General features: G+C 43.5%; 1 protein-coding gene across 1 annotated transcript in view; it reads right to left on the minus strand.

Annotated features, from left to right (window-relative positions):
- The window catches only part of COL4A4 (collagen type IV alpha 4 chain), a 138,487-nt gene that overhangs the window by 43,611 nt on the left and 82,247 nt on the right, over window positions 1-12,629 (minus strand). Inside the window, exons 23-30 of the mRNA XM_082841199.1 lie at window positions 12,434-12,506; window positions 11,390-11,496; window positions 8,275-8,458; window positions 6,494-6,562; window positions 4,457-4,564; window positions 3,771-3,989; window positions 1,760-1,921; window positions 543-713 (exon numbers count right to left, since the gene is read on the minus strand). Of these exons, the coding sequence (XP_082697325.1) occupies window positions 543-713; window positions 1,760-1,921; window positions 3,771-3,989; window positions 4,457-4,564; window positions 6,494-6,562; window positions 8,275-8,458; window positions 11,390-11,496; window positions 12,434-12,506 (1,093 nt within the window). The remainder of the gene's footprint in view (window positions 1-542; window positions 714-1,759; window positions 1,922-3,770; window positions 3,990-4,456; window positions 4,565-6,493; window positions 6,563-8,274; window positions 8,459-11,389; window positions 11,497-12,433; window positions 12,507-12,629) is intronic.

A 12,629-nucleotide genomic window follows, 5' to 3' on the forward strand; every position in this document is an offset into this window, starting at 1 on the left:
GGTATTGGGGAAGGAGGGAGGGAGGAGGGAGGGAGGGAGGGAGGAGGGAGGGAGGGAGGAGGGAGGGAGGGGGAGGGAGGGAGGGAGGAAGGAGGGAGGGGGAGGGGGGAGGGAGGGGGAGGGGGGAGGGAGGGGGAGGGAGGGGGAGGGAAGGGGAAGGAGGGGGGAAGGAGGAGGGGAGGGTAGGGGGAGGGTAGAGGGAGGGCCCAGGGAGGGGCCCATCCAAAGTGGAAGCACATCAGCCCTGACCTCCCTGCTCCATCAGTACCACCCAGTCCTCCGGGCAGAAGTGTGTGTAGGTTCTGTGGACCTAACCCCTCCCCCCAACACTCCCGTTTACCTAAACCAGAACACTCTGCCCCTGGAAATCACAATACAGAAGACAAGAAGAAGGGAGAAGTCACACAGGAACGGACCAAGTCAGGCTAATATACCAGTAAACTCCACAGTATGGTCACCTGTAATTATCTTCACCTGGCAGTGGATTTCAGGTTTATAAAATGGCAGGGGGGCGGGCGGAATAATGGAAAAGCAATACCCACCCTTTGGGCCTGGAAGACCAGGTAGCGCATCATCCCCACTGGGGCCTGGGACTCCCGGGGGCCCTGCGGGTCCATCTGCCCCTGGCCGTCCTGGGACTCCGGGGAGGCCCTTCATTCCAGCGGGTCCAGGAGGCCCCATGTCCCCTTGTTGTCCTTTCCAACCTGGGGCACCTGTGACAAACCGCAGTGACAACAGTGTAGGAAGACTGAGAACTGGCTTCACACACGGGCAGGAAAAAAATCCATGGTAGCTTAAATTGTGTATCTGTGGCCAAGTAAACAATATTTATCAGCTAAAATCACAGTAGCGACTCTCCATCAGTCTAAGTATATATTTTTCTGGCTGCTATAAAAAGAAAGGCAGATTACTTGAATAAATATTTCCCAGTTGAGATGCATTATAAAGTCTTTTAAAATGGAAAGTGGATAAGGGTAAAGAATTTATATTTACTCTTGGGTGGGGAGAGGGTGGCAACTAATAGGAGAAAACATTCCAGGTGCTTCTTAAAGCTACAGCCAAGTGAATTTTGGTCAAGCTGTTCACTTTGTAATGAGAGAATTATAGGAATCACCAACGTCATCTAGAATTACTGGTGATTAAAAACAAAGCTGTAGTGGCAGGGTTTGCTCCAATCTCGTTTTGATCCTTTGAGAGGGTGTATTCTTGGATTTGGATAAACACAGCAGAATTTAAATAACAGGTGACAATCTGGATGATGAAATACAGATCATATTGGAAACAGCCCCCCAGCACCTTGTGTTGAGAGACACTTTCTCATGGGTCTCTTTGATGTCTTGCTGGGTATTCCAAGAACAGAGGGTCCTGACCCATCCTCACTCGGGCTATTTCTCAAGGTTGTGTTGACAGCGAGCAGGCTGACAGATACAGTGCTTCCCCCAGTAAGAAAAGCAAGCTGTCTTGCAGGTTAATGTATAGCTGTTGTATCTCAGGCTCAGACACTGCAACCCACCATGTGTGCGGCATCCACTAGCCCCTCTTATATCACCCCAGAGGCACTTGGGTGACACAGGGAAAATACACAAAGCAACATGAAACTCCTGCTACTTGCAGTGCCATAAATAATCAAATCCTTTGTTTCTGACCCAAGAATCTTGCTTCTGCCAGCAGCCGTAAAAGAGCAACAGGTGAGCTTATTCCTCTGTAAGTAGGGTAAACCCCACACCTGTCACAGTTCTTGACACCTGCCGACACTTACCTGGACTTCCTGGAGCTCCAGGGAGCCCTGGTGGCCCTGGTCTCCCTGGAGCGCCTCTTTCACAGGAATGGCCGGGTGGACCTGGGATCCCTGGAAACCCAGCACTTCCCTCTCTCCCTTTCGGACCTTTGAGACCCGGAAATCCGGGCATGCCAGCTGGCCCTGAAATGATACAGTTCATCTGTGACACTGAGGGCATAACACTACATAGACAGCCTACAGTGGTATTCATGTATATCAATACTGGAGGTAAACATTTTGATCCCGGCTCTGGGCTCCAATGAGTTAAGCCTCTGAATGGATTTTCTTATCATAGATGATAGTGAGCTCCAAGTGCACGGTAAAACCATGCATTGCTAAGAGAATTACTTGATACGGTTATGTAGACAATGTAGAAGTTGCTTATGCAAATTAAAAATCCATGCAGTTCTTCCTGATTTCCATTAGCCTCTAACATTGCGGCAGGCTTTACACCAAACCACCACAATGCTTGCACGCCCAGTTTGTACTGTCTGAATTTGCATTCTGTAAACGATTTCATCATTCCAACTCTCAAAATTTGTATTTATTGGAAAGATAGCATCATGATCTTCAGGGGGAAAAAAGTCTTCCATAATTCTACACCTTAACCTAAAAATCTATTTTATTGTTTAATGTTTTCATTGTATTTTGGTTCATATGTTTGCATTTTTAAAATAGTAATCCCAGTGCACTTTCATTTGTTGGGTTATTTCATATTGCATGTTAATATGCAAATGTTTTCCATTTTATTGTAATCTTTGCAAATATAATTTTAATTGTTAATAGCTGAATAGTATTCCTTTGAGTGTGGTGTGTATGTGTATGTACGTATTACTTAGCTCTCTTTACTGTTTTCAATTGTTCCTCTACTGTGAATAATACTACAACAGTATTTTTGTACTAACCATCTCCTGTTGAATTCTTCCCTTAAATACATTTCACAAGTGAGATAGTGGGATTACTGGGACAAAATTATTTTCATTGACTCACATAATACGTTCTAATTAAATGGGTTTTTGTATATGAATGCTTCTGACTTACAAACTATTGGATAAGCTCTCTGAGGACAAAGAATGTGGCTTATTTCCCCGCCTTCCATTTTCCCTGTACTATTGTACTATCATGGGTACCTAATAAACACTGGCCCGTCCATCATTAGAAAAGAACCAGAACACTGTTTGTAGAAGTCTGATCTGGGGTCCACTTTTCGTCACCATCCCCCAGGGGTTGAAATTCAGACTGGACTGCTGGGCTCCACCCAGCTCTGATGTCATGAATCGCAATTTCCTAGATTGGGGCCCAGAAGACGGTGATGTTAATGACCCCCACCCCTACCCCTGGTTTTTGGGGGGCGTGGTATTTTTAAGTACATTAAAATCTGAAAACCTCTGCTGGGGATCCTGAAGAATCCCCAGCGATTTCAGAAAAGGATGTGAATCAGTGCCAGGGCCATCTCCCCGTCTTAAGTTTCACTGCCCTGCCTGCTACCCCTGCTGGAATGAAAGTCCCTCTATCCTTTCACCTGTCCAAAGAACACAGCGTCTGCCAGGACTCAGCTCGTGCCTAGCTCTCCCCCAGAGCTTTCCTTTGAAGGCCAGCCCACCCTGCTTTGCCCCACGGAGCTGCTCTTCTCTGACAGCCTGTCCTGCCCTCCTTCAGCCTGGCAATGGCAGTGGGCTGATCTCCCTGCCCCTCGGAGCTAACATACTGTCCTGGAGTCCAAAGCAGGCAGATGTCTGGTAGCTGCTGAACCAAATTGAACAGACTGAGCCACGGTGAGCTGGGTTTGAAAACCACCAATAAAATGCAAAGGCAACACCGCGGATGCAGGTTATTGGAAATGTAACCAATGCCCATGTATGAAGGAAGATGCTTGACTGAAAATTTTAAATTCTAGATTTTTAAGGCAAGATAGTCTAGACACTCTTCAGGGACCTGTTCCAGAACTGAGCTGGCTTTATGGACCACAGGAAGAGCACAGCCCTCATACCTGCAGCCCCCGGTCGTCCAGGATCACCTCTGAGTCCTTTTGACCCTGGTACTCCTAAAAGACCCCTCTTTCCTGGGGGTCCTGGGTAGCCAATAGCAGAGTCTCCCGGAGGTCCTTTCTGACCATTCACTCCAGGTGAACCTGGAGAGCCTGGGGGCCCGACAGGGGAGGACCCCTTTTCACCTCCAAAACCTGGATCTCCCATATCACCATGAAAACCTATTGAACAAAAAATTGTTTAAATTGTTACATGTACAGATATAGAACCAACACACATATAAGACTACTACTTTGATAAAAACACATTGTTTTAAAATACAGGGATACCTACTAAAATTAAGAGTAACTTAAGAGGCAATATTGTTTTTTGCCACCTTTTGTCAGAAAATGAATTGTAACTCCGTGTTTCCTATAAGCCAGTGACGTTTCCCTAATTGCTTTCACTTACCAGCAAAGAGTCTGTCTAGACCGAGCAGTTCCCACAACATAATATAATAGTGTATAACTCATGCTCCAGGTTTAAGGAGCCCTGAGGCATCACAAAAGTATCATAACCTAGAAGTTATCGAAACACAGCTAAGAGCTTACTATATATCAAGAAAACCATTCTCCCACCATCTAGGGATCCCTGGGCCATTTGCTGACTAAGATCACGAGACATTCCTAAACGAAAAGCCCTTATTTACCAGGTGGACCAGGTATTTCTGAGATTCCTGGTTTGCCACGTTGACCCTTCTCCCCATCCAGACACCTCAACCCAGGAGCTCCCCGACGACCTGGAAATCCCTTTGGACCTAAACAAAAACAACAAAACACAGACACAGTAAAATCAAATGAGGACAAAATAAGATGATTTTTAAAATAAAATCTATGTTAAGTCTTTCTTAGGGTATTTCTACTTTATGGAAATATAGGTGGTGCCTAGCTTGGTTTTTGTAAGTCTTGTGCTCCAAATAAGCTTTTCATAGAGATTGAGTTAAGGTACTTTCTCAGAAGCCATACCGTAAAGAATTCTTTCTGAAAGCCTTTGGGACGGACACCGCCATTCAGATGAATCTTTTGATACCTTCCCATGCTGAGTCTCAAACACAAATATGTGAGGATACCCTTCCTTGTAAGAGGACAGAGGTGATGGCCAGTGTGTGGCTTGATGAGAAAGCACCAGAATAAAGACCAAGTCTGCTTCCCTGCATCTTACTGCATTTGCCCTTAAATGAAGTACAGGCAAAAAGCACCTGCAAGTGCTTCCCTGGTGGCGCAGTGGTTGAGAGTCCGCCTGTCGATGCAGGGGACGCGGGTTCGTGCCCCGGTCCAGGGAGATCCCACATGCCGCGGAGCAGCGGGGCCCGTGAGCCATGGCCACTGAGCCTGCGAGTCCGGAGCCTGTGCTCCGCAACGGGAGAGGCCCGCGTACCGGGAAAAAAAAAAAAAAAAGCACCTGCAAAACGAATTGAGGTTTTTTAAAAACCTTCTGTGTTTTCCTACAAGGAGTTCTCTAAGCAAAAATAACTTATAAATCATGAACTTCAAAGGAGATGCAACTGCTAGCTGAAACTCTGAGTGTTCACTTCCCTTGAGGCTGAAGCTGCTGAAAGTGACCACGTGTGCTTTTTATCCATCCATGACAAGGTACCAGCAAATGTGAAGATGAACGTACTATCAGTCAACCAACCATTCTTCACTCCACTGATAGAGAATTATATTTCCACACCCTTGCCACTGCCTTGTGGTGGGTGGCCCGTATTTCCCACACTTTGACCCGGGGCTTGGCCATGTGACTTGCTTTGGCCAACAGGATAGTAACACCATGAAGTAATGAGAGGTGTGAACAGTGCAAGTGAAGCTGGGCCCCACCCTCTGGCATTTCTGCAACCACAGGAGCAGAGCACACCCTGGCCTCACAATGAGATGCCCGTTGCAGACCTGACCTGACCCAGGACCAGGCATGAAGCCGATAGAGACCATCTTAGATCAGCTGAACGACAGACCCATAGAGAGAAACTAAATATTATTTGTTAAAGCCCACTGCAATTTGGAGGCTGTTACACAACACTATTGTGAAAGCCAGTGGTTATAGAGGGCAATAGAGAGTCACTCATCTTTCAATGCTTAAACACTTTTTGTATTGATAGTTACGTAGAACAAGAAAGGTGACCTTTAGTGGCCATGCTACTACTAAACAGGTCAATTTAAGTGAACTCTAAATAAATAAAAAAGAATTAGACAAAATCCCTTACACAGATCTAGGGTTTAATTCAGCTATAAATATGTGACTGAGTCAAGTGCAGTGGTTGTATGACAGTGTAATCAGGGGTGTAGATGCATGGGCATTTTTCAGAATGTTTCTGGTCAGATATTTGGGTCTCTTGGAAAGCAGAATAGAGTAAAACTTATAATCAGTAAGCAAGTCATCAATTTTCACTCTCGGGGCACAAGTAAAGAAAGAAGATATAGTTTTAAAATGCTCAAAAGGCGATCATTTTTGCTGATATGTGATCAAATCAAGGTAAATTCTGTTGCACAGAAATATTATTCAGAGTGGGTTTGGTGGACTGGCGACCCAAGAGGAATGGCTACAAATGGTGTTCCCCGTAGTCCCTCAAAACTTTATAATCAGGGTAGAAATATCCTAAATAGTTCCTGAGGATTTGCTATTGGTTTATCTGTCTTACCAGTTCTTTTAGTTGGGAATGTGTATGACAGTAACTTCTCCTTGATCGTACCTGGAGGTCCATCAAAACCTGGCGGGCCTGGCCTCCCAGGGTAGGTTACGTTACAAGGAACTGTATCACCTGGAATGAAAAAAAAAAATTGGCATTCACATAATTGATAGTCCAATGCAATGTGAATCTCAATGACAACTCGATCAAGATATTTCTTCATACGGTATATGTGGAATTCAAAGGAAAAGAAGACTCTCGAGTCTCATTAGGTCACTTGAACTATGTTTATTTTGAATTTCTAGAAGATCTGTCCTGAAATCTGAACTTCAACTGTCAGACAGTAATAGAAGGGGAATAAGAAAAATATTGATGCCCAGAAATATCAGTTTAATAACCTACAAAAAATAATGGATGTATAGACCCATGGATGTCTACTACAATGGAATCAGAAGCTTTGATAAATCATGAAATAGCAGCAAGTATCCAACACTGAGTTCCCAAGATCTGACTCCTAGCTTGGATGTGGGGGAATTGCGCAAATGAAGAGACTGGGAGAGATACTAATAACAGCTTCTGTTTACTGAGGGCCTGCCATGGGTCAGGTGCTTCAAATATATTGTCTCTGGGGGCTTCCCTGGTGGCCCAGTGGTTGGGAATCCGTCTGCCAATGCAGGGGACGCGGGCCTGAGCCCTGGTCCGGGAAGATCCCACATGTGGTGGAGTAACTAAGCCCATGTGCCACAACTACTGAGCCCATGTGCCACAACTACACACCTAAAGCCTGTGCTCCGCAACAAGAGAAGCTACCGCAATGAGAAGCCCGTGCACCGCAACGAAGAGTACACTGCAACTAGAGAAAGCCCGTGTGCAGCAATGAAGACAAAACGCAGCCAAAAATAAAATAAGTAAATTTATTAAAAATATATATATATACTGGCTCTTGTTTTTCTAATGACTTTGCAATGTGGTTTTGTCATCCTTCATTTCACTTGGTAAAGAAAATAAAATTTCAAAGTTGTGCTCTGAGTTTTCTTCTCCTTTAAAATGGAATGTTTCCCTTTTATAACAGAAATTTCATCTCATAATGTATTACACCATAAGCTCTTAAATAAAAAATGTACCATATGAATAAAAATAATGTTATATTTTGATGGTTCCAGACCATGATCTTAAACCACATCAAATTCCAAGGTATTCGTCTTTCTATGTTGTCAAAGCAAGAACCAAACATATTATCATATTATAAAATTTCACAAGTACCTATGTAACTCAAGTCATATGCACATATTACAAAAGAGAAAAATCTTAAATCAATCTTTTTCCAAACTTTTTAAAAGTTTTCAGCTATAAAACTACAAGTCACTTTATTGTTTGAAATCCAAATAACTGTCAAATATATTTAAAATCCCTCCTTTTTTTCTCTCTAGAATGCCTACAAATGGGTTTTCATGGACAATGCTGTATTTTTAAAATGAAATATTAGTGGTTTTATTCAAATAAAATGCATAATCTCAAAAGACAGTAAAAAAAAGAGAGATTTTGAATATATACATGTAATTTTAAGTCAGATTGTCCACATTGATACTGAGAAATGAATGAAAGGCAATTTGCCAAACCAATAAAACAGCAAAGACATCTTAGCATTTTAAAGATTTGTTTTAAGTATTGATTGTGCTGTAATGCTTTTATTTGTTTGACAACATTCAAGGTTTGAACAGTGAATTGTGGGAATTTTATTTTAGAGGTTCTACCATAACTGTAATAACTTTGCCCAGAAGAGAAGCTTACTTTAGTTTCCATGATTTCACTTGACATTCTGCCACAAAAACATTCAAAATTACCTTTCTGACCCTTCCAGCCATCAGGGCCCCTCTTGCCCGGGCAGCCTGGAGCTCCTGGTTGCCCTCTCTCTCCTGGTGGACCAGGAAATCCCAGTCCCGGAGGCCCCCTAGGTCCTGCTCTGCCCGGGGGGCCTGGTGGTCCAGGAGGCCCTTTATCACCTGGGGCTGCATCTTCATGATCTCCCTGAGAACATTTGCATCAAGAGTCAATCACCAACCTTTGAAAGGCCATGAACTCAAAGCAATCATTGTCACTGTAGGTTACAAAAATGCAAGCAGAAAGCCAGTTAATTCCAGAAGTTACTTAATAGCAAATGTAATTTTAAATGATTAACTAAGATTCTTCTTAATGTTTTACATACATATCTACAGACATATATATGCTCTTGATGTGTGTTTTATGATTCAAAAACAGAAAATTATATGTGTTACGTCTTAAATACAGAATAAGAAATTTTATTTAGAACCACTCTATGACAGCAAATACAATAAAATATAGAAATGCATACATTAAGGGAAGTAGTGGGCTTACAAACTAAATAAATTCTTATCTATTAGAAACGTTTTCTTCTGCATTATTGTAAGACACAGGGAGGGACTTCATCGCCCTCCACCTCTGTGGGCCAAGGGCTGACAAATCCTTTCTCCTCCTGCATAAGAATGTGACCTTTGGTTAAGGGTCTAGTTCTGCTCTTCAGGAATCTGCATAAAAATGGATGTCAACTGCGTTACTAGACCACATTGCTTATGGTATAAAATTAATCCCTGGCTGCAAAACTTGCATGTGGTCTGGAAGAACTATAAAGACCTGTGTGGAGCCTTTGTCAGGGCTTCCTTAAGAGATGGCTCTTGTAACTGGCAAGTTCCTTGTGGGGTCCCCGCAAGCTAGCCCTGTGGTGGAGATAACACTCCCGTGGAGAAGGAGGCTTTCAAGTCCAGGCTGCTCACACTTCTGCATATGAGAATCTCATTGCCTTCACCCCAACTGAACGAAAAGCTGCAAGGACTCCCGTGTAGGAGGAACGCCTGACACTGCCCTGCAGGCAAGCTGAGGGTCACGCCTTCTAGCCTTCTGAGCGGCCTGGTCCCAAATGTGGTCTATGAGTCTGAATTGTTTCAGACTCAGTCTGAAACTCTAGAGAGATTCCCCCGTCCCTAGTGGGTGGTATAGAAATTCCTCTCCCAAGCTGATCTGTAAATACACTTCGGTTTTTCACAGTTAGGTTAGTACATGATGACACTTATCACTCAGTGACGTTGGTTTCTAAATACAGCAGTCCCCTGCTTATTCACGGTTTCACTTTCCAAGGTTTCAGTGAGGCACGGTCTGAAAATATTAAATGGAAAATTCCAAACATAAACAACTCACAAGTTTTAAACTGCGCTCCGTTCTGAGGAGCATGATGAAGCCGTCCTGCTCCATCTCACTAGGGACGCGAATCAACCCTTTCTCCAGCATATCCTTCCGTCGGTCACTTAGCAGCGTCTGGTTATCAGATTGCCTGCAGTGGTATCGCAGTGCTTGTGTGCAAGTCACCCTTATTTTACTTAATAACAGCCCCAGAGCACAAGAGTAGGGACGCTGATAATTCAGATATGCCCAAGAGAAGTTGTAAAGCGCTTCCTCTAAGTGAAAAGGTGCACGTTCTCAATTTAATAAGGAAAGAAAGAAGAATCGTATGCTGAGGTTGCTAAGATCTATGGTAAGAATGACTTTTATATCCATGAGATTGTGAAGAAGGAAAATGAAATTTGTGCTAGTTTTGCTGCCACACCGCAACCTGCAGAAGTCGTGGCACAGTGCTTGGTAAGTGCTTAGTTAAGATGGAAAGGCATTAAATTTGTACAAGATATTTTGAGAGAGAGAGAGAGAGACTACATTCACATAAATTGTATTACAGTATATTGTTATAATTGTTTGATTTTATTATTAGTTGTTAATCTCTCACAGGGCCTAATTTATAAATTAAACTTTATCATAGGTATGTATCATAGGTATGTATGGGGTCGGGTACTATCCACGGTTTCAGGCATCCACTTGGGGTCTTGCACCATGTCCCCTGTGGATGAGGAGGGGGGACCACTGTAGTTTATTAAGTGGAAGAATGAATGAAACAGGGATTACCAAATCTAAAGCAGAGAAGATTATTTATATACTCAATATCTGCTGAAAGACCAGAAAGCTATAAATACCATCTAACCCAACTTCCAAACTTCCGTCTCTTATTCACATGTATTTTATCAGATAGGAGTCCTATAAAATCAGAACATGGTCCTTCCTTTTTACAACACTCTCAATGGCAGGCTGCATGATCTGGTGGAAACAGCATGTACTGGAAATAAGAAAGACTGGGTTTTCCCTCCTGCTTAGCCTACTTGATAGATTGTCGACCTTGAGTAACGTACCCTAAGCCTCCATCTCCTTACTGTAAACTCTCAAAGATGATTGTTCCTCAGAAGACAACAGTTACGAGTAAAATATCTAGCTCAGTTTGTGTGGCCCTGCAAGCATTCAGAACTACCTCATGTGCCAAGATATTTTAAGTTCCTGCTTATGTCTCACAGTCTTTTCTTATGAACTTCATCAGCTACACGTGGACTCCACCCAAAACATGTTTGAAAAATGCAGAATTATCATTTATCAGTGGGACCTTCCATCAGCCAATATGTCTATCCAGTGGATCTGCACTAGGTTCCTCCTTTCTTGCTTGCCACTTCCCCTCATGTGCTTCTTCATCAGAGAACAGAACTGAAGGTAATTATCAGGACCTGTGTGCTATCCTCCACGCTACAGAGTCAACTGAACAGACCTGAAACCAGTGCGGGCTCTGTAGAGACAAGGGCCCCAGAAGGAAATAAGCACCACGAGAATAATATAAAGACTAGGGAGAGAAACTCTTGCTATGATGAACTGCAATCGGGATTTTAGACCATCTGCAATAAGCCATACCTTTTGGAACAGCCATCTTTTTGTGGCAGGGAATCAAAGGTGACTCTGATTTATAGCACGTTGACACGTTACTGTTCAGCTTTTTTAAACTGAGAAGGGGAAAACAGATGCTTTGTGACCATGTAAGACCGTGAAACTCTATAGCAGGAGAAGAATTATACACACCAGCGGTCCTGGGTCCCCTTTTTCTCCAGCATATCCATCTCGACCGTGTTGTCCCTGCTGCCCTGGAAATCCTGGGGGCCCATCAGGACCTCTTTCTCCTTTGTGCCCTGGTAACAAAGGCCGAAAGAGTCAAGCCCTTCTCAGCAATGGAATAAGTAGAAGGAAACAAAGGACTAAAGGTAAAGGCAATGACCATGACCCTGGGCTGGTAGAGGTTCCTCTGAGCGTCTCAGTTGACTAAAGTCACACGAAGACCACCATGCAAAAGTCAAAGGGGAGACTGACAATTGCCAAACCCATTGAATCTCTTATTTGGGAAATGTTTCTTTTCCTGTTCTGACAAGGAGGTTGTGTGTGGAGGTGCCAATCCCTACAGCATCTTCCTCTGCTTGTGTGACACCAAACACGGTATGCCATCCCCTGGCCATAGTGAGTGGGGGAATGGTCCATGGTTGGGCCCATGCCCCAGGCTAATCCAGTCCTTCCTGGACCTTTTTTATTCTAACTGGGGCAGAAAGAGGTAGAGTTTTCTTTCACCTCTGGCCGTAAGAACTTGGAGCTACCTGGGGGCATGTACCCATAGCCCAGAGAAAACCAGACAGGGCGAAAATGCAGATGGTGCAAAGAAAGATGCAAGATGCCGAGACAGCCTTCTCATGCAGTCGTCCCGGTGCAAACCTAACCTTTCAAATTTTGTTTAAGTCAATAAATGACTTCTCTAAAAACACTACTTCAAGCTGGGTTTTTGTCGCTTACAACCAAAATATTCTTGATTAATACAGGATACTATAATGCAGTGAATAAACGCTAGGCAAATCAAAGGAGGTCTTGTTTCAAACCCAGTTCACAACAATGAGGATTTGAGCACAGGACTTAGGCTCAACATTCACACGACCCTGAAGGGCAGGGAGTATTTTTTTTAAGCAATCGCAACAGTCCCAAATCTTATTATAGAATTCATCTGCAGTCACAGGAGAAATTAATGCAAGAGAATGGTTCATACATCATTCAGAAAATGGCAGGGAGCTGATTGATTATGCCCACCTTTCACTCTTGATACAACCAGGTCACCTTTTTCTCCTTTGCTGCCAGGTGGTCCTGAGGTACCAGGTTTTCCCTTGGTAAAAAACACGAGGAAAAATCAGTTTAACTGTGATGGGTCAAAAGTTATTTGTATACATCTAACCTCTCTCTTCTTTCCTTCTAAATCACCTGTTCTAGATTCTAGTTTGGTACTGTT

The sequence above is a fragment of the Leucopleurus acutus genome (assembly GCF_964270905.1).
Source record: "Leucopleurus acutus genome assembly, chromosome: 6".
In the NCBI taxonomy this organism is placed as follows: Eukaryota; Metazoa; Chordata; class Mammalia; order Artiodactyla; family Delphinidae; genus Leucopleurus; species Leucopleurus acutus.